This window comes from Aquila chrysaetos, chromosome 3 (assembly GCF_900496995.4).
Source record: "Aquila chrysaetos chrysaetos chromosome 3, bAquChr1.4, whole genome shotgun sequence".
Taxonomy (NCBI): Eukaryota; Metazoa; Chordata; class Aves; order Accipitriformes; family Accipitridae; genus Aquila; species Aquila chrysaetos.
The window spans coordinates 58,512,273-58,532,589 of record NC_044006.1 but is presented as its reverse complement, the minus strand read 5'-3'; the positions used below and the strand labels follow the sequence as shown (position 1 = coordinate 58,532,589).

General features: G+C 35.3%; 1 protein-coding gene across 7 annotated transcripts in view; it reads right to left on the bottom strand.

Annotated features, from left to right (window-relative positions):
* The window catches only part of MLLT10 (MLLT10 histone lysine methyltransferase DOT1L cofactor), a 132,955-nt gene that overhangs the window by 63,031 nt on the left and 49,607 nt on the right, over positions 1-20,317 (bottom strand). For 6 of the 7 annotated variants that reach the window (XM_041122678.1, XM_030009923.2, XM_030009920.2 and 3 more), the window contains 3 exons: positions 11,026-11,121; positions 3,433-3,688; positions 976-1,542 (listed from right to left, as the gene is read on the bottom strand). In XM_041122678.1, the coding sequence (XP_040978612.1) occupies positions 976-1,542; positions 3,433-3,688; positions 11,026-11,121 (919 nt within the window). The remainder of the gene's footprint in view (positions 1-975; positions 1,543-3,432; positions 3,689-11,025; positions 11,122-20,317) is intronic. The other variant, XM_041122679.1, reaches the window with a different exon arrangement.

Sequence of the window (20,317 nt, the reverse complement as noted above, 5' to 3'; positions counted from 1 at the left end):
TGTTCTGAAACAAATACAAAGTGTTTTGTTTCCTGAAGCACGTATATTTTTAAAGTATCTCTTGCTTATACATGAAAATATACACTATAAAAGCATTAAACCCTGCCCACAAGCAAATATTTAAGTTCCATTCCTCTTTCCCCCAAAAAAAGAAAAATTAAGCAAAAAATCCACTTGAACAACAAAAAGGACAAAATTTCAAAGTTACAAAAACAAGGTGTCAGATAGTTTGCTATTTTTTTATCAAAACACAAAGGTCTCGAAAGAAACTTCAAAGCAACAGAGACTTTGGTAGATACAGTATTCTGCACGGTCATTCCATACACAGGTTTACTGGGAACAGAAAGCCTCTCACTGCACATAACATTTAGAACAGAGGAAGAACAAACCAGCCAATTTCAATTGCTAAAGAGCACAGAAGAATATGAAAACGTCATCCAGCTACACAGGGGTCCAGATTCAGAATATCCTTTTACATGTTTAAAATTATAATTGTCCACACAGACATTCTGATTTTTAGTTAAGTTAAACTGGGAAAAAATAATTGAGGGACATACTCAGCACAGCTGACATGCTTGAGTACTGGTTTTGTTTTCTCTATGTAACAGAACATATAGACAATATAGCCTGTATAAACTATCACTTATTTTAGCTAAACCTGTCACACACAATTGCCAAAGAACCTACTTTCATGCAACTTATTTTTCCCCCTACAGTCTCAAAACCTGCATTTATATAGCATATAAGTCAATACACAGGTCAATCTACTACAGACACCTACAGCACAGTGGCACCTATACATGGAACAAAACTTACTCTTCCAACAGTCATATTCTAATTTTTACTTTTTTTCCACAATGCGACTTTCAAGTTTCTTTAAATGATACTCTGTTCTTGAGAAGCATACTCAGAATTACAACTAAAATAATTAAAGACATATTTTGAGGTAAGAAAACAAATCCAATAAATGCCTACCTGAACCCACTGGAGATGAGCCAACACTAAGACTTTGTAAACTTCCATTCCTGAGCAAAGTTGGAGATTTCTGAAGACCAGAACTTGTCACACTTCCTGCAGCAGATGCCACAGACGAAGTTGGGGAAGCAGAAGAAACTGAAAGATGGGAAATACTTTCTTGACTTTTATTTCCTTTGGGTCTACCAGGCCCATGTTTACTTTGCTTATTTCCTTTCCGTTTCTTCTCTGTCACAGTTTCTTCTTCTATTCCAGAAGTTTGAGCTCGTTTGTATGCTGTAGAAGTAAGGCTTGAATTACCTATGTCTCCAGGCGAGCTGTCAAAGTTTTTAGACTGGGAAACAGCCGATGATGAAGAGAGACCAATTAAAGAAGTGAAACAATTGACACCCCCTTCTTGACTCCCAGCCTCTCCTTTATGTACATCTTTGGTTGAGGAAGCCTGTTGAGAATGCGTGAAACTGTCACTTCGCAGATCTGTGTCTGTAAAACTCAAAAAATCCTGGGGAGACTGAACTGAACTTCCAGAAGATGACTTTATGCTCCCAGGAGTGCCCAAAAAGCTTCCTAAAAAAGAAAAAAGAAAGAAAAAGTACAATTTTTTTTTCCTGTAGTTGATGAAAATTGATGAGAAAGATTATACCTTAGAATAAAAACCTTCAAAGTGCAAGGACTTTATGAAAAGTGTTACCAAGAGCTAAAGAACTTATTTTTAAGATAATGCATTGCTTCTTCTACTGATATTCACTCTGCTCGATCTGATTCTCAGATTCCTATCTGAGATTCAGATTTGAATTTGGGGCACAAACAAGGTGAAAATGAATAAAAGAATAACAACTTTGCTACTTGGGCAACTTCGACATCCCTCGTGTTTTGAGGCCACAACAAACACTTGGTGCAAGTCAGAGCAGGTATTTTGAAACATACACATATATAAAAAGAAGGCTGATAGAAATGTGCTATGATCACGTCTACACTATGCCTGCAATCTTCCTTACCATTCTACCTAAATCAAGGGTCTGACACAGGTCAAGGGAACAGCAATTGCACTTAACTCACCCTGGCTGAGGAGGTGTTCCACAGAAGAGGTATTTTTCAAAAGGACAGGAGAAGAAGTAGAAAAAAGTGTATAAAATTGGCATTTTAAGACTTCTTTAGCACTGTCAGAGAACCATAAAGATCTTTTGTGTAATGGAATTACATTGCTTCTGTAATATTTGGAATGCAGTCATTTAATCACTGTGTTAGCACACACAAGGTGGAAAATGGAGTACACTTGGGAAATACATCTACTTTCACTGAAATTCAGTTATTTTATATGGGTGGGTGCATGTGGGTACTGTTTTGTAGAACTCAGACTAATGATGACTATCCTGTCAAGAAAATACTCCTAAATACAACAGTAGGTATTAAAAAAGTCCTTTAAAAATTAGGTTTTTATCATTAGTACTCCATTAAACGTTATTAAGAATTCCATTTAGAATATGATTTACATTAATACAGCAATTTAAAAATCATAAAAACATTGTTGGTTTGTATTTTAAATAAGTTACATCAAGTTCACTTAATGCAGCTTTAAAGAAAATACGTATACATAGTGAAGATCTATTTTGTCATCTGCAGTGAGCAAGATTTTTCTTTAAATGCAGGATTCCAGAAGGCAATTTTCAAAGTTTTGAGAATAAAAAAGAAAAACCAACCAAACAAAAAAACCCCACACTTCCATTTTTTTTTTTTTTTCCCCCAAGTAAAAAAGCTGGAAATATTGAAGGAGTTCTAGACAAATTTAGAAGTGTTCACTGCATAAATAAACTCAAAGGAAGAGCAACATCATAAAGCAGAAAGGACAATCAGCTACTACATACCACAGTGAAAATTATGGAAAAACAATTACTTTATAGAAGGTCTAGTTTGCTGTGTTTCAAAATAACATTTTTCTTCTGTTTATGTATTTCAATGACAAAAAAATAAAAGTAAAAAGGTCTTTCATCTTGAAGAAAATGGTATATTTTAAATGTCTGCATCTTGAAAAATTATTTAGGGGCCACCACATCCTATACATTAGGTAGTCCAGTTTTGTTCTAATATGCACTAACTAAAAAACATTAGTATTATTCCCTTAAAGAGCTAAGAAAGACCCCTAGACTCAAATTCCTACGTTAAATTTTACCCCAGACTAAATTTTAAGCACATAAACTTCTGGTTTTAGCAGTTAAAGAGACTACCTTAATAGTCTAAACAAAAGCATCAGCTTTGCCCTTTAAAGATGCACGACCTTCTTTTTCATGTTATGACAATAAAGACTTTTTCCCTGAAAAAAAGGTTTCCCCGCCCCCTAAAGTGAAACAACATTCTCATTATTGAGGATGAAGTATGAACTACTTTTTAAGTTTTAAATATGTAAGATTTCCAATTCATGTCAAAGCAGAAGTCATGTTACAGCATAACAATTAATACCTTGCTGAAAAGGGCTAGCTGCAGTCACAGCTGATCCTGGATTTCTTCCAGCACCAGGCTTTCTTCCCCTCTGACCTGAGCTGTGACCTGCAGACTTCTTCCCTTTGCTCTCTGACCCTCTAGCCTCTGAAGAATCTTTTCCACTTGAAACGTGTGTAGAAACTTCCTGGAAATTTGCATTTGTAAATCGAGCTGTGGTATCTTCCAACCGCTTCAAGGAGCCTGACATGGAGTTGTTGCTAGTGCTTGTGTATGTCTAGCGTTTTGATAAGAGAGAAGAAGCAAGAGAAAAGAAACAGTTAGGTCACACAGAAAAACATAACAAGAGAACTGTTTAAAAGAACCCATTCTTTCAAATAAACTTAGATGTGTTCAAATATTAAGGTAACTGGCACCAGCAGGAGTTACATAAACTGAATTGTCAAGATTTTCAACAAACAACTGAAGTGCATAAAACCTCGTTTTGTGGAAAAAAATGCATAAAAATAATGTCAGCTTTGGCTGAAATTTTTACTTCACTGAGGTCAAGGGATTAATCTCAAATCTATGGTTACACAGTCTTTATATACTATTTAAACAGGATATTGTTATTTTACTGCTTAAAATTAAAAATTAAAAATAAAAAATGAGACTTTAAATGCTTTTCTGAAAATACAATTTTTATGCAGTTTGTTTTGTCAAACTGGAAACATTGTTCCATCAGCAGTGGAACTGATGAAGGCTTCAGAACCTAAGAACTTGCATTTTTAAGACTTTATAATCTCAACACTGAGCCAAAATCAACTCCAACAAGCCCAACTGCCCCTTATGACTTCACTTCCCATCATCATTCTAGGATTCCCTGCCATCTGAACCATCCCATTCAGCCAGTACCTTAATTATCATCAAGTAAAGACGACAAATGAGATCTAGTTGGCCAAGACCCATGCAGGAATGACTGGCTACCTACTACAAACCTGCTGCCTGACAGGAAGGAAAAAGCATTAACACACTCTTGAGCTCCCAGTGCAGATTTATTCTTCAACTCACACTCACCCCCAGGAACTTTGGCCCTTCTCCTACACCCATAAACTCTTCACAGGGCTTTCAAAAATTTTATCTTTAGGCCTGTTATTCTTCCATTAAATTTTGTCAGAATTGTTCATATTGGTGAACAATAGTCAAAATAGGTTCAGAGAAAGTAATGAGGTAGGCAGGGAAACTCCGTGCACAGCATTAGGAAACCACACAAAGGAATAATTGTTTTCATAATTAAAAAAAAAATTGTTGCGATAGTAGAATTTTAATATCAGAAGAAAGAAAATGAAAGCAAAAGTAGGAAAAAGGAAATAATATTCTACTTTTATACTCAAAACAGCTAGTAACATAGCCTTTTGACTGTATAAAACTTCTTCCACAAAAAATACGGCTCAAACCTAGAATCTACTCATCTGTTCAAAACAAGCTTAGTTTGTTTTTCAGTTCTTTATAGAAAAGAGTTTAAAATAGTATCTAAATTTATCTCCATTAAAGACCACACAAACACATGTCTCTTAAAATTGAGCATATACACACATTTTCTCTTCCCCGACTGTGATGCTTGCCAAATTTAGGCCTACAGCAGAACATTGCTTCATCTTTACATATAGCTTTGTATAGCTGGTAGAAAAAGTTTTCCATAGTTTACTAAAACAGCTAAAACATTTATATAGAACTTACTTTTCAGTTGCAAATGCCAGAAGACAACTAAATATGCAAGCTTTGAGGAAGATGAAAAATTCAATCTATTTGCATATTGCACTGTATGAATTATTATTAACTGCAATAAAAATATATTATGGATTTTCTGAATAACAGTGAAGAAAAATCAGTTTAAGTCTGTTAGAGTACAATGTTAAAAATAATTTACCTCAAATTCATGTTACTATACTGCTAAATGTTTCTAATGAAGATGGCACCAATTCTAAGGTAAGTTTAGTAGTTAACTTCCTGAACTATTCCAGTCCACAAGTATGCTCAATTTTCCGGAAACTGATGTGTGACTCAAGTCAAGTCAAGAAGCAGTGGTTCAAATTTGGGTCATTTGAAGAAAGGGTCTCCAGACATGCCATAACCCAAACCAAAAGTCAGGCTTTTTCTAGAATCCAGGATTTTTCCTCTTACCCAAAACCTTCCTTTCCCAATTCTTATCTCCTATCCACTCAGCTGAATATTAATTGCAAGGACAATTCTCTATAGGTATCGACAATCATAGTTTGATGTTATCTAGTACCTCTTCCCCATTACTGCAGGATTTATTTATTTATTTATTTTAAAGGAAAATAAAGAGCTTAACATAGCTTTACAGACTGGCCAGGGCCAGGCAATGACAAGCAGGCATTAATTTGCATGTACCATGCAGAGACTTGGTTTGACTGCAAGCCTGAATCCTGCTCTTAGATTTTGGAGCACATGCATGCACATCACAGTTCTGCTTTTGAAAATTTTGCTCCAACAGGTATTTGCATTTCAGAAGGTGCTGTAAAGTATACTGAAACCTACACACTTACTCAGAATATCTTGAACACTAATATGATGCAATATACCCTAAGCAAAGCAAAATTGGTATCATTTGGTCAGTCCTTTTTTTTCCACAGTTTATATTCCTTACTTTAAGGAGCTAATTGCAACAAAGTGCCCTAAACCAGATACACATACATCAATTGCTTTGAGAATCCACAAGATATGCAATAGGATTTAAGGTAAAACTGCAGTACAAACTTTAGATTATTAAGCTAATTGGTTCATACAATAACCTACACACCACTGAACAAACTGCTTTTCTAAAATGCTAAGTTCTAAAAGACAAAGGCCTAATAGAAATGTCTCAGAAAAACCTTAATATGCCATGGCAAAGTTATATTGTTCATTTGTTTTGGATTTTTTTTTGAGGTCAGGAGAGTGAGTGTGGTAGGGAGCAAGGATCTGAGGATAGAAGCAGAACACCTTTGGTTAATTACTGACCGACTTCAGCCTCTGCAGCCCACCCAAGCTTACAATGCTGTCCCCTCCCAGCACGTGCTTTCTAAATGGAATACACTACTCGAGGCTCCCCCCTTCACTGTTCACGCTGCAGTCAGTCATTTTCCTTCATTTCAGTACAGACATCCCCCAAAAAGGAGATTCCCCCAATGCTGTCACCCAACTCCATTCCTTTGTTTATCTGGGAGGACTCGACTATTTCATGAATGTTAATCCTGTCCTCAAAAAATGAATCAGTATTTGCTAGTGCAATTACCAAGCTAACTCTGTATGTACCAGGGTTCCTTTATGCTTCCCATAAACCAGTTTGCAGGTTTTTTTCCAAAAAGCACACTTTCACATTGCCGACTTGGTGCACAGAGCACTACTGTCATTTTTATGCCCCCCGTATATCACTCTGTGCACCCTGAAGAGTTATACCACCCATCTGTAGCAAGTCTTAAAACTGCTGGGAAAGCTTTAGATTTACGGTAAAGGCATAGTAATCATTCTTGCTATATACAGTACGTCCCAAGGCTTGAGAAGCTGTTAGCCCTAATACAGATGTATAAGGTGGTACTCTTACACAGAGAAGGTGTCCTGGTTTCAGCTGGGATAGAGTTAATTTTCTTTCTAGTAGCTGGTATAGTGTTATGTTCTGGATTCAGTATGAGAATAATGTTGATAACACGCTGATGTTTTCAGTTGTCGCTAAGTAATGTTTATACCGAGTCAGGGATTTTTCAGCTTCTGATGCCCAGCCAGCAAGAAGGCTGGAGGGGCACAAGAAGTTGGGAGGTGACACAGCCAGGACAGCTGACCCAAACTGGCCAAAGGGGTATTCCATACCATGTGATGTCATGCCCAGTATATAAACTGGGGGGAGTTGGCTGGCGGGGGATTGCTGCTCAGGAACTAACTGGGCATCGGTCAGCAAGTGGTGAGCAATTGCATTGTGCATCACTTGTTTTGTATATTCCTATTGTTGTTGTTATTGTTATTATTATCATTATTACTTTCTTCCTTTCTGTCCTATTAAACTGTTCTTATCTCAACACACAAGCTTTACTTTTTTCCCTCATTCTCTTCCCCATCCCACTGGGTTATCATCATCATCTCTACTACTACAGATAAAATTCAGTCAGCTGTACTTTCTGTTTGCAGTATCTTTTATTTGGTTACTGACTTCAACTTGAATGCAGATACACTGTCTTGTGTATCTTTGTGTACATCTGTGTTTTGGAGTTTTGTTTTAATAACACACACACACACCCAAAAGGACAACTGCATTTTTCTAGACCTGTTAAACCACGCATATTTAACTCTCAATACAAGCCAAAGCTCAAAATCTGAGACAGAAGCATTTATGAGGACTAAATATAAGGCTGATGGCTCTTCCCAACTAAGAGGAAGGCCAGAAGAAAAAGTAGAGAGAGAACTCAAATTCCTGTTATTTTAGTCCTTCTTAACACATTCTGTATCTATGCCCAAAAATAAAAGTGATAGATTTGTTAGTACATTAATTAAAGAGAAGTTAAGAATTTCTTGTTTCAAACTTTCAAACTTAACTGATCCAAACTAAGCAGTGTTTACTGAGACATTACAGGGATGCACAAAAATGCCTCTCAAACGGCATACTCTTATCTCATGACAGCATTTGGACTGGAACCTCAGTAAAATTTCTTGGAATTAAATTTTGCAGAACAAACAGGCGAGCCAAGTATACTAACTCACATAATGTAAATCCACAGTTTATTCTGTAGCCTTTCAAGAATCTATCTTAAGCCACCACTCATCCAGATAAAAACATGCTTTAAGGCACCACCTGCATAAAAGGTCACTACCGCTGTTATCACAAAGGATTTAACTTCTTTAAAAAGGAAAAACAAAATTCATTTCAAATTCCAGTTCACCCCACAGGAACAACATGGTAGCAGAAATTATTATATACCATGATAAAATAATGTATGCACTGCAAAGACAGACTGCGGTGAAAAGACATCAAGTCCAAATCAATTCTGACAATTCTATGTAAAAGGACACACAAAAGTAAGATATTAATAACATATTAATACAATATTCTGACCCAAGTATCTATCTCAGAAGAAAAACAAAGCTTGTTTTATTACTACAATTTCAAATTTTTTAGAAACACACTATGGATTTATAACCTAGAAAAGCAAATGCATGTAAATGGTGTCAAAGGGAGTTAGGAAAAAAAAAAATTAAAAGATAACTGAAGGAACTAGCCACAGAAAAAAATCACTTCCAAATATTGAGTAGATACTTTTTCAAAAACAAAACAAAACAAAACAAAAAAAACCCCACACTTAGTAATTTCATTAAAAACAACTGAACACCAATTTTCCTGACATCTGAAGCATTATAAAAGAAGGCAGAAAATGAAGCAGATGGGTAGAAAATAAACAGAAGATGCAAAAGATTTTAAAAAAACCCTAACCTAAAAGGACACGTGTTGATATTTAAACTCCACAATGACTACTTCTGTTTTAGTTTAATTCAGTTATAATTTTAGTTCTAGAATTATAGAGAGTTTCTGTTCTCGTCAGTATCTGCTCTAGCTCTACCTTGCTACTAACCATAGGAGGGCTTTCTTTTGTAATGTTATCTATTTAATGATTCTTGAAACTATAAAGAGGTGAGGTTTAGGTATTCAAAAGAACATAAAAATATCTAAAATGTTCCTATTACAAAACCTACCAATTTAACTACAAAAATATATTTGACCTGCTATACATACATACATAGTACAATCTCGATTAACAGTATGGCCAACAACTCAGCAAGATTTTCATTCTTTACTTGGATTAAATAGAGGTCTGCTAAAAATGGGATTTTACTCTTGTTCACCTTAAACTGTACACCACTGAGTCGTAAACCTTGTAATTAGGAAAAGTCTAGGGAGAACAAAGCAACCAGAAAAGAGGTTAGCAGAAAAACAGAATTGAACTGCATCTTCAGCATTGAAAGCACATTCTAATAGGCAGGACTCAAAAATAACCAGTATTTAAATATATTTTCTTCAACTTTTACACAAATATACAGTAATATCACCTTTTGTTAAAACTTATGATGATGATTAGATAATCAAAATACAAAAGGGATGCAATTCAAGAAAGGTAAGATGATACATAGCACAAAACCTAACAAAAACTGTAGAGTTTAAAGGAAAGTCGCACACAAGAAGCCTCTTTTACAGGTTATGAATTTTACGCGTTTTCTGAGACTCAACAGGAATATGTTCAGGACAAATTAATAAAATGAAATAACAAATCACATGGACCAGTCAATACTATTCGAAGAGTTCTACAACTTCATTTCAATAAAAACTGTCACACTCACTGATTGCAATGTCTAATCGCTCTTAAATCAAAACAGCAACGTGGCAAATTGACTAGCTTTTTTTTCATGTGTTTGTTTTGTTTGGGTTCGTTTTTTTTTAAATAAAGAGTTATTGGGAGTTTCAGAAAACCACTGAGTAGTAATAAGTCTCACTTGACACAACAGTTTCAAAAAGAATACAGGAGAACCAGAAACGAGACTAATTTATCAGAAGCACAAGTCACAGATAATGGGATGTTAACAGGTACGCATCCTCAAGTTAATAATCCTACTACTGAAAATAAAGAAATATCCAAAACATACCAAAAAACTAACTTTCTTGGTTGCGATTCTTGAAGTTGATACCACTAGTTGAGGGAATACTTCCAGAGACTAGAGAAAGTTGGTATTTCAAGTGTTTTACCCTGTCCTGACAAGGTCTTTGTGTACCATATGCAGACAGACACATTTGTTGAATATTGCATCTCAGCAACCAAACTACATACAGTTAACACAAGCTTCAGCATCTTTGCTAAAAAACCAATGTTCTACATACTGATGGCTAATTAATTCAAACCATGATTCCCCAACTCAGATGTCAAACATTCCGACATGAATGGGACAAATGTTTTCCAAGTTTGAAGTCAGAAAACCCATTTCTCAATACTGCTGTCCACTCTGTAATGTCATCATTAGTGTCATTTTTTTGGTGGATAGCAAAAGCAATTCTTGTGGAGTACAATGAGTACTCTCATTATTTAACCCTCTGTGTTGCCCGTTGAGTTAGGTATTTGCTAGCACATTAACAGGAAGGAAAGACCACAGAACCTAATGGAGCAGACTGCTAAAAAGGCAATGTGATATTACAAGTATACGAAGCATGAGCTGTAATTTCATAACTACCAGCTTAAATGCTTACAGGTTCAGTAACAGCTCAGTAGACGCAAGTAAATTTCAAAGGTAAGTTTTTCTAAAACTTCTCAAATTATTAAACACAAGTCAATGAAATAAAATTTACTGTAGTATCAGTGGCACCTGATTGGGGTCATTAAATCACTCACTATTCAATTATGAAACTCTAAGCCTTTCTCCATATGATAAAACCCAAAAGTATTCTAGGATTTTACATTACAGGAAAAAATACCAAGTGTGCTTGATCATTATAGAATCTATGCCATTATAAAGCTCCTGTATATACAGTGGAATGATTACATCATGAAATTTCAACATAAGTAATTGAAGTGGAAGAAGAGGAAAAACACATTGACTTACTTTCTCTGTGGTTACAGTAAGAGATGGAACCAAGGATGGTGAGGACTCCGACTGCTTCTTATATTTTTGCTTGTGTTTATCTTTCTCTTTATATTTCTAGAAGTTATAAAAGAGAATATAACCTAAGTTCAACTTCAACTTTAACATAACCCATTTTTCGTAGAATCAAGCGTTATCAAAATTTGAGACAGTAATAATGTCCCGTGCTATTTTAATGGAAACAATATTAATTGCAAATCAAGTATTTATATTTGCTTTCAAGTACACAAACTGAAATTCTTCAATTATAGCCAGCACTTATGAATCTACTGTTGTTGATATTATCTATCTTCCCAATAATCAATTAATCAAGAAAATAAACTGGATTAAAAACAGAGACATGGCTTCTGTTTCAGAGATCTTCGTGCATTTCTCACAGAAGATTTCTATCTTCCTACATTTCTGCAACTGCACATTATTTTTTGTTGGGATACTACTGTAAACTTATGCAAGGTTTTAGCTTTGGCTCCCCTACTGACATCTTCATGCATAAAAATGTGAAATTTGATTTAGGTTCCATTCCCAAAAAGGTGTTTACAGTTTACATACTAAATAAGTATCTTCCATGTTAAACTGAACAAAATACCAAAAGTTATACAAGTGTGCTTTCTAGAGGTTGAGAAAAAAAATTTTTTTTTCTTTAAACACAACATGAAGCATTGGTAGTGTGAATGAAATTGTGCAAACAGACAGAAAATAATTTCTTAACCCAGACCCTTTATACTACAAGAGAAGTCTTCCATACTGGTAGAAATCAGTTCTTAGAGGATTACAGAATCAGACCCAAACTGTAGTTGTTTAAATAATTCAGACAAATACCAACAAAATACGAGTCTGACAAAATTAACAATTCAACTTAGAATACAGAAGTTCAGTATTTTTATCTATTTAATCAAAAACAAGTCTAGACAGTCACTTTTTTCCTTAGCATCATAATATGGTTTATTTACACAGCCAATGTCAGAAGATGCAGAGAAACTGCATGTGTGAGAGAAAGTTACTTGTAAGCTACTGGCACTCAAGTATTTTGCTGCTTTAACTATTTATTGGTGGAATTTCTGTGTACTCGCACAAAACTCAGTAGAACAGTATGATCTATGGCTATTTATTCAGAATGGGTGCTTCAAGAGAAAGCTACCAAAAAAATGCATACATATGGATTGACACAAGGGGTTTAAAACTCCCATTGAGTGGCTTGAAAAGATGAGGAAGACAACTTAAAATGTGTAAGTCTGAATAGCCATATGAAAATTCAGTAACTGTTTCGAATCTTAAAAATTATCCATGCTGATCTTTCTCTAACTAGCAAAATGTTTATCCAGACTTTCAAAAGAAAACATAATTTGTTCAACAGCAACTGCACAACCACTCTCACCAAGCACCAGGACAAGATGTAATACATGCATACTCTATTCAGCTATCACCAAGTATCAGCTTTCTATTTCAGTCACAACAGAAGAAATATCAGAAACTTATTTTATGGAATCAGCCTGAAAGATAAGAGAATGGGTTCTCAAATTCTCTGATAAAGTAGAATTAGTTAATTGACAATCTAGATGCAAAGCTGAAAGCAAAACACATTTATCTCTACCTTTATGAACTATAAATAGCAGCTGACTTACTTAAAGATCACCTTGTCTCTAATCAGCCCCAAATCCATTTAACTAAACTTGTAACTTAATTTTGCCAGGAAGGAAATACAGTTTAGCCAAGAAAATTAATAAAGAAAGCACCAAAGCTATCTTCACCAAAATATCATGCAAAAATATACTTGCTAGAATACAATATGTAAAGTCGTTTTGTTTCTTCTACACTTCTGAAAACTCAAAGAAAGGTCCAAGAGAACTCTTCAAAAGGGTGATGGAGATTTCTAGGTTTGGTTTTTTCATACGCTGAAGTGCACTTGGTTTTTTTTGCCCCAGTGTGCCACTTGGATAGAAGTATGGAGTTTTTCCTTTCATAAAAAGTGTGCAGGTGTCAATTACAACAATGTACACCATAAGGTAGGATTTCAATTGTTTAAATCCTAATATAGGCTTGTTGAGGGAGTTTTAGATCAGGGAGGTTGTTTTTGTTTTCTTTTGGGTTTTTTTTGGAGGGGGGGATTGTTTGTTTGGCTCTTTTTAGACCTGGAAAATACACATTTGAAAGAAAAAAAAAAAAATATGGAGAGGAGGGATTCAAATGCACTGCACAGTCTTTTCAATAATTTCTTAAACATAACAGTCCCAAAAGTGCCTATCCTGCCACAAAACAAGTATCAAGAGAAAACAGAAGCATCTACACCAAGATTGCCACATTACCCATCAAATCTGTTGATCCAAAAGCCTTTTGTCAGTGCTAGTTACCCAGCTTACCATATCATCAGCATCCATGTGTAGATAAACTTGAGAAACAATTTACTAAAATCTGAACAAGCCTCAAGAAGGAAGTTATGAAAAGGAAATCAAAGCCACTACCTGAGTTTCTTTAGCTTTCATTATTTTACTAGGAAATTCAAATCACCCTAAAGAATTTTTTTTGTTTATAATTTTGGAGCAAAGAGGCAATGACTTTAATACGTTTTAAGATGAAACTTCACAGCAATATAAGTAAACAATAGAAAAACGTTTAAATGAACATGTTTTACAATCTCTTCTGTTGACTTTCTAGTGTTCTTTTACTTACAGTGTTAATTTTGTCTGAAAGGGAAAGAAACATAGAATTCTGATCAAAGTAACAGTCAGGAGGACTTCAAATTAAATTCTGTAATGTACTGAAATCACTTCGATAGTAGTCTCAACAGAAAAGGATGGATGCGTCAAGAAGAAAGAAAGAGGGATACAAGAACAGGGGCAAGGGAGGAGGCATAAATGACCAAGAGCCTAGAAAGAATATGCTTTAAGTTCTGTGAAGTGAAGCATCAGAAACCACATCAAATTCCTCTCCCAGATCCAAAATATCAACACAACATTTGCCAGGACATCTTACCAAGGTTACAGCTTACCAAGCAAGGCCACTGGAGGGGTACCCCACCCGAAGGCCTTTTGCATACAACAATCTCATCCACAGGAGGTTTGCTGTCCTTAACTCTACATTCCCTTCTCCTTTTAGGTTATACCTCTTCTAACAAACTCTCCTCTTTTTTTTCCTTTTCTTTTTTCTTCCTAAGGAAAGTTCAGAAGTCCTACTTCTGAATGTGAATTGACTCCAGATGCAAATAACATCAAAGAAGTGGAGAACATCTCACTGCAGGAAAACCTTTGAAATGAATGCTCAGGTTTTTTACAGTGATATGGATAAAAATTTCAGCAACAACCTGCTGAGATGAAGAGACTTAGCTCCCACAAAGTGACTCCTTGCAGTTGCACCCTCTTCTCACCATAAAGATGCATACATAGCATAGTAAGATTTCTGAAATAGCCACTTTTGAATCCAGAAAAGGAGTAACAGAGGGACATGAATTCCCACAACATTTCACAAATACAACAGCTTTCAGTCAAGTCTGTCTCAAAGGACACACAAACTAGCCCTCTTCCCTACTGTCAGAAAAAGAACAAACAGTTGGCCCTTTACAGACAACTCACTGCATGCTTCACTTTTCTAAGACTTCCTCTGATCAGCCAGGCCTCTCAAAAAAAAAAAAAAAAAAAAAACCACAAAACAAAACCAAAAACACAACAGAGCAGCAGCTCACCAAGATAAACATCCATCCAGAAAGCCACATGGAAACCCACCATTCTAGGGAAGGTAATGATATCAAGTGTCTGACCTTTTACAAGCTTTACTGTAAGGAAAAAAAGGGCAGAAATTACTCTTAACGAGGACTGAAAAGAACATTGCTAGTAAGTGAAAGCTAAGGGACCCCTGAAGGCCCGCAGAAGCCATGTATCCCATTTATTTACTCAGACTTAAATTTTTTAAAGATTTGTAGGCATGAGTTCAGATGTTCCAAATACCTGTATTTTAAGATAGTTGCAGAGCTGATAAATGCAATGCTACATTCTGTAAAAACAGGATTTAGCAGAATAAACATTCCAAGAAAGAACACATTAAAAAAATACAGGGCCAACTACAAAATTGACAAAGGCAACTTCAGTCTTGATTCACAAATAGGGTAGCTCAACAGACCAGATTCAGGCAGCTCCTGAAACCTTTCTTACTTTAAGAATAGTAAGGCGCAATTGCCATGCAGCCATTGGGTAAGCAGCTGTAACATTATTCATCCTAAAACTTGAAGTGCCCTGATTTATGATGTAGCTAAATACCAATACAAAATACCTAGAGTTCATATGTCATGATTAATCAGAAAGCTTTATCACTAGGGTTCTCATTTTGGCTTTTGCTTCTCATCTAAAAAATTATGTAATACCTTCTTAATTCCAATAGCTACAGGCTGCAAGATAAGAAAACAAATATGGTGCAAGATTTCTGGAATTCTATAGTACCTTCTGTACATTGCTCTCTTGTGGGGCAGGGGTTAGAAGGGTGGAGAAGAAAAAAAAAGCACATTTTGATTGCTCCTATTTCTTCCACAAAGATTCAATCTACAAAATTATTACATAGTAGGATTTCACAAATACAGTTTGTTTCCAACTCTTTGTTTTTTTAGCTCATTTACACGTTGGATCACTCTAAAGATCAGCACTTGCTCATTCATTTTCTTTAACGTAGTTTCAGAGCAAACATTTATCAGACTACTGAATGAAAATGTCATCTCATCGAAATATCAAATTAAGGATACATGTAAAATTTTATCTTAGCTCTGATCTGTTATCAACAGCATAAATGTTGTCAAATCTATCTTTCCACAGTTTGGACCTCAACATCTGGGAAGACTGAATAATGCAAGTGAATGATAACTTTTCCAGTACAGATGGAATGGATGAGTTCAGCTTTTCTCTAATGACATTATTAATTCATAGTATTTCCACATGGAAGTATCATTTAACTTGTTGAAGGTATTTACACTTATCTGCAATTCATTTTTTCCTCAGGAACACACAGCCTTCTCCAAAGAGGTTTCCACAGTACTTCATTTCATTGAACTACATTCTGAAGTTCTCCATTTAACAGTACACTGTTACAAGGGGGGGGGGGGGCAGTTTCCTGATCCCTCTCTCACCTTTCCCACACTGCTTAGCTTGTCAGACCTTCTGTGTGCCAATTCAAACTGCTAAAACAGCAGCAACAAAAACCAAAGTGGATAGTTTTCTGCTGTTTTAGTGAGCTAGGTTGGTTCACTGAAGGAGCACAAGAGATGGACAGTAACAAGGACAAGAAAAGGTAGACGCAGAACAGAGCAAGAGCTCACCTGCCCAAGGAACAGGAGACTAACTTCTGTTCTGGAAGAATTAAAACGCATGCACACTATCAGCAAGCACCAGTGCTTGGCCCTTCAGGCAAAACTGCTTGGGCTGACCTTGAAGTATTCCATTTTTATCCCCTTCTCTATTACAAAAATCACAAACACCCCCCCCACACTACCTTTGGTTGTCCCAAGTATTCAAACCTTAACAACATTTTCAAATCTATTTTCCTTAGTGATTGTTGTAAGGAAAATCATCTGAATTTCTAAATCACTGATTTTTCAGCCGGTGTTTTTGACTCCTTCAAATAATTCCAATGTATCAGAATGTTCTATTAGCACACAGTACTCAGATTGGTGCTTTTGTCATTTATGGATTTTCTGCACTACCTTTCTGTCACTGAAACTTATAAATCCAGAACTGTCACCATCACAACTACCATCTTTAATAGAAAGCCGCGCATAGCTCTTGCTAATCCCCAATACAAGACCTGCTTGGCCTCTTATTTGTGACTAGTAGCTATTAGTAATATAACCATAACAATTCCAAAATGAAAGATGACCATGGTCCACAAGTTTAAAATTCAAATCCTAATTTACCTCGTTTTGACAAGAACTGCTCTACTTCAGTCATTCCTCTATCTATCATTTTATATAGTATAAACCACAGCAGAAAAATTAAATGCAGTAGCAGCATTGCTGCAGTCACAGTAATAAAAGGATATAGTCTTGGGATAGTTTACAGGGAGAGGTGGAACACTACTGTCAGCATTATTCAAACACATACATATTCAGCTCTAAGCACAAAACTTGTTCTTAAGTACCACTCCTTGATACAGTTACTTAAAAGACTCAAAACCCTCACTTCAATACAGGGATAATGGTCAGAATTTTAACTGTCAACAGTAAAAAGACTCAAGAATCAATGATAAAAATGCCAGCCAAAGCTTCTATTAGGTACAAGACCAATGCACAACAACTTATTCAGAATAAGCCACTCTTCTTTTGATATTTAACATTAAAATATGCTTTTCCTGTTATTTACACAGTTCAATATTAATGGTTAGTAATTGATACCCAGTGCTAAACAGTTGAGTAGCACTTTATAACTTCAAAAATGGTGCAAGGTTAACCAAATCAAGGCAACTATTTATTTATTGTCCATGCTCACCTTCGTCTATTCCTATAAAAACTTCAAGTATTTAAAACTTTAAAATATATATTATGTTACATACTGGGAAATGCTCCACTGTCTGCAAGGTAACTTGAAGATACCCATCAAATATGTCAAGAAATAGGCCAACAGGACGGCAAGCAAAAGGAATACCTTTAATTTTCCTGGCTTAGTTAACTTAACATTGCAGATCACCTTTAACTGCATATGTTCTACCAGTACACAAAACATTGTACCTGGTGAACAGCATATACATACAACTTTATAAAGAAGTATCAAGATTACCCTCTAGAAACTGTTACAAAGTCAACATAAAGAACTAATCTTATATTAATCTAGGATCCAAAGCAAGGAAAAAGAATATCTTAAAGCACCTTTTGCTTCTACATCTCTCACAGTTATAGCTACAGAATTGAAGTGTAGGAAGATACATTGCTCAAAAAGAAACAAAAATCAAGCAGTAACCTTAATAACCTATTTTTAATGTTCACGTGTCATCTAGTTTTCAAATTAAGACAACATTGCATAATTCTCTCAAGGAAGAAATGTTCATGTTTCTTCAAAGTTCAGCTTACCTTTTACCCCACTTATTCAAAAGTTACTCTCCTCTATCTTATAATGTGGCAGAGTACAAACACTGAGGAGTTAAGTAAATGATGCTACAATGCACTGAACTTGTAGAAAGATCAAAAGTATAATCAGACAAAAAGTCCTTTCTTAAAATTTTGTGAAGATATTGATGAAACGGAAGTAATATGTAATAATAGAATAAACAATACATAACAAAATAAATAAGAGTAACACCCAATAATACCTCAAGTATATCATAGCAATTTTTCAATGAAACAGAAAGTCTTTTGGTCAATCCCTACAGACTAAAGAAGACATCTGGGCTAACAATGTGCTTTTCTTTAAAAAACCACAACTCTTCTTTGACGAGCACAGTAAGAACTTACTACAGTAGAGATCTACTCAAAATCCTGATTCCCCCAGTACTGCTCTAGAGGTGCCTATAAAAACCACGGTGAAGTAGCAGCTTCATGAAAGAAACAAATAAATAACAGAATTTCCTCAGATAAACATTGGAGGATTTTGCCACCCATGGTATTTCAGCTTTACAGTCTACAAAGACAATTATTACTGTTACTAATCACTATTATTTCATGCACAGGTTCTGCTGGGGTCAGGTTTTGAGTTTGTTTTCTTTCATAGTGAAAAGTAGAAGACTAAAATGTGTACTTTGAGGGGAAAAAGGACAGCTGCAACTAATGCAGCCTTATAAAATTCTACATTTTACAGAGTAGTTTTTAGGTTTACCTGAGGTGGTGCGTTTGTAATTTTGATCTTACAATATTTAAATAATCCCAGGTGCCAAGCTTAATACTATTATGAGGTTTTTGTTACGCTAAGATACACTAAAAGCATTAATATTTTTTTACATAATATATATGAAGTGTTACTGTAAGGTTAGAAAAATAGGCAGTAGTCAAATCAGCAATTCCATGATAAGCATAATTGAAACAGAAATTCCTACTTTTCCTCTTACTAAAATAAAAGAAAATGTAAATAAAAACAAACTTATCTGCTTATATAGCTCTTCCTGACCTCCACAAGAGATCATTTTGCTGTGCCATCTACACCAACTGGTGCCAGTTCTAGTAGATTACATGCAGTTGATTATCAGGCTGACACAGAATACAGCACAAGTTAACACAGAACATTAGCAGACAACAAATCAAAAAAACATATGCCACCTTTGCTCTTAATCCTGCAGACTTTAAAGATATGTATTATTGAATATACTCAGATGGAGTAGCTTTCTAATGAAATTTTGTTTACACAGTCACACTCTATCAGTCTTCCCAAATAACTAGACTTTCAACACAATTTGACATGAAGTTGTATGTTAAAAAAGGAAAAATTACACTCCTACAAAGTCAGTGAAGAACAGGTACCCAGAAACAGAAACACTACTCATCGGCACCAGCAGTAAAAGACCACAGCATGAAGTAACCTGTTCAAACACCACACAAAAACTCAGTCCTAGGAAACAGGAACCAGGTTCTGCAGCCCATAGATAGATATTAAAGACCATCTATACACTCAGCTACATATGTTATATATAGTTATTGACCAGTTTTTAGAGGCGTTTTAGAGCCATTCTTCTTTCCCTCCAACTGAACAGAATTTGGAAGAAGTCAACATGGATAAGCATCACCATTAGCATCCATACCACACAATTCCCATTTGAAAAAATACTTATCTAGCATTACTTCAATCATTAAAACTGAAGTAATTTCAAAGTGGTTGCAAATTTTGCTTCATACATCAAGAACAGTCGAGAGGATTAAACAGTCAAATCTATTAAACTGTTTTAAAAAAAATTTAAAAATTAATAAAAATGCAGTGGGGTACTGCATTACCGAGATGAGTCTGGAGCTTTTTTCCCTAAAAAGTTACAGAAAAACCTCAATGTTCAAATAACACCATTAAGTTTATGAAATGAGGCAATTAACAGAGGAATGACATAATTAGAATTGCCTTTGCAACGCTCTGCTTTATACAGTACTATAAATTGAGTGTTCAGGACTAAATCAGAAATATTTTTTCTTTTAAAGAAAAAAAAAAAAAAAAAAAAGGAAACCATTGCTTACGCAGCTGAACGGTAACCCAAAGAACTGCAGTCTGTTCCGATTTTTGCAACAGAATCTTACCTGATGCACAGCAGGTCAATTTTATCTTTTCAGTCGGTTATTCAGATAGTAGGGAATATATAATGAACACTTGATCTG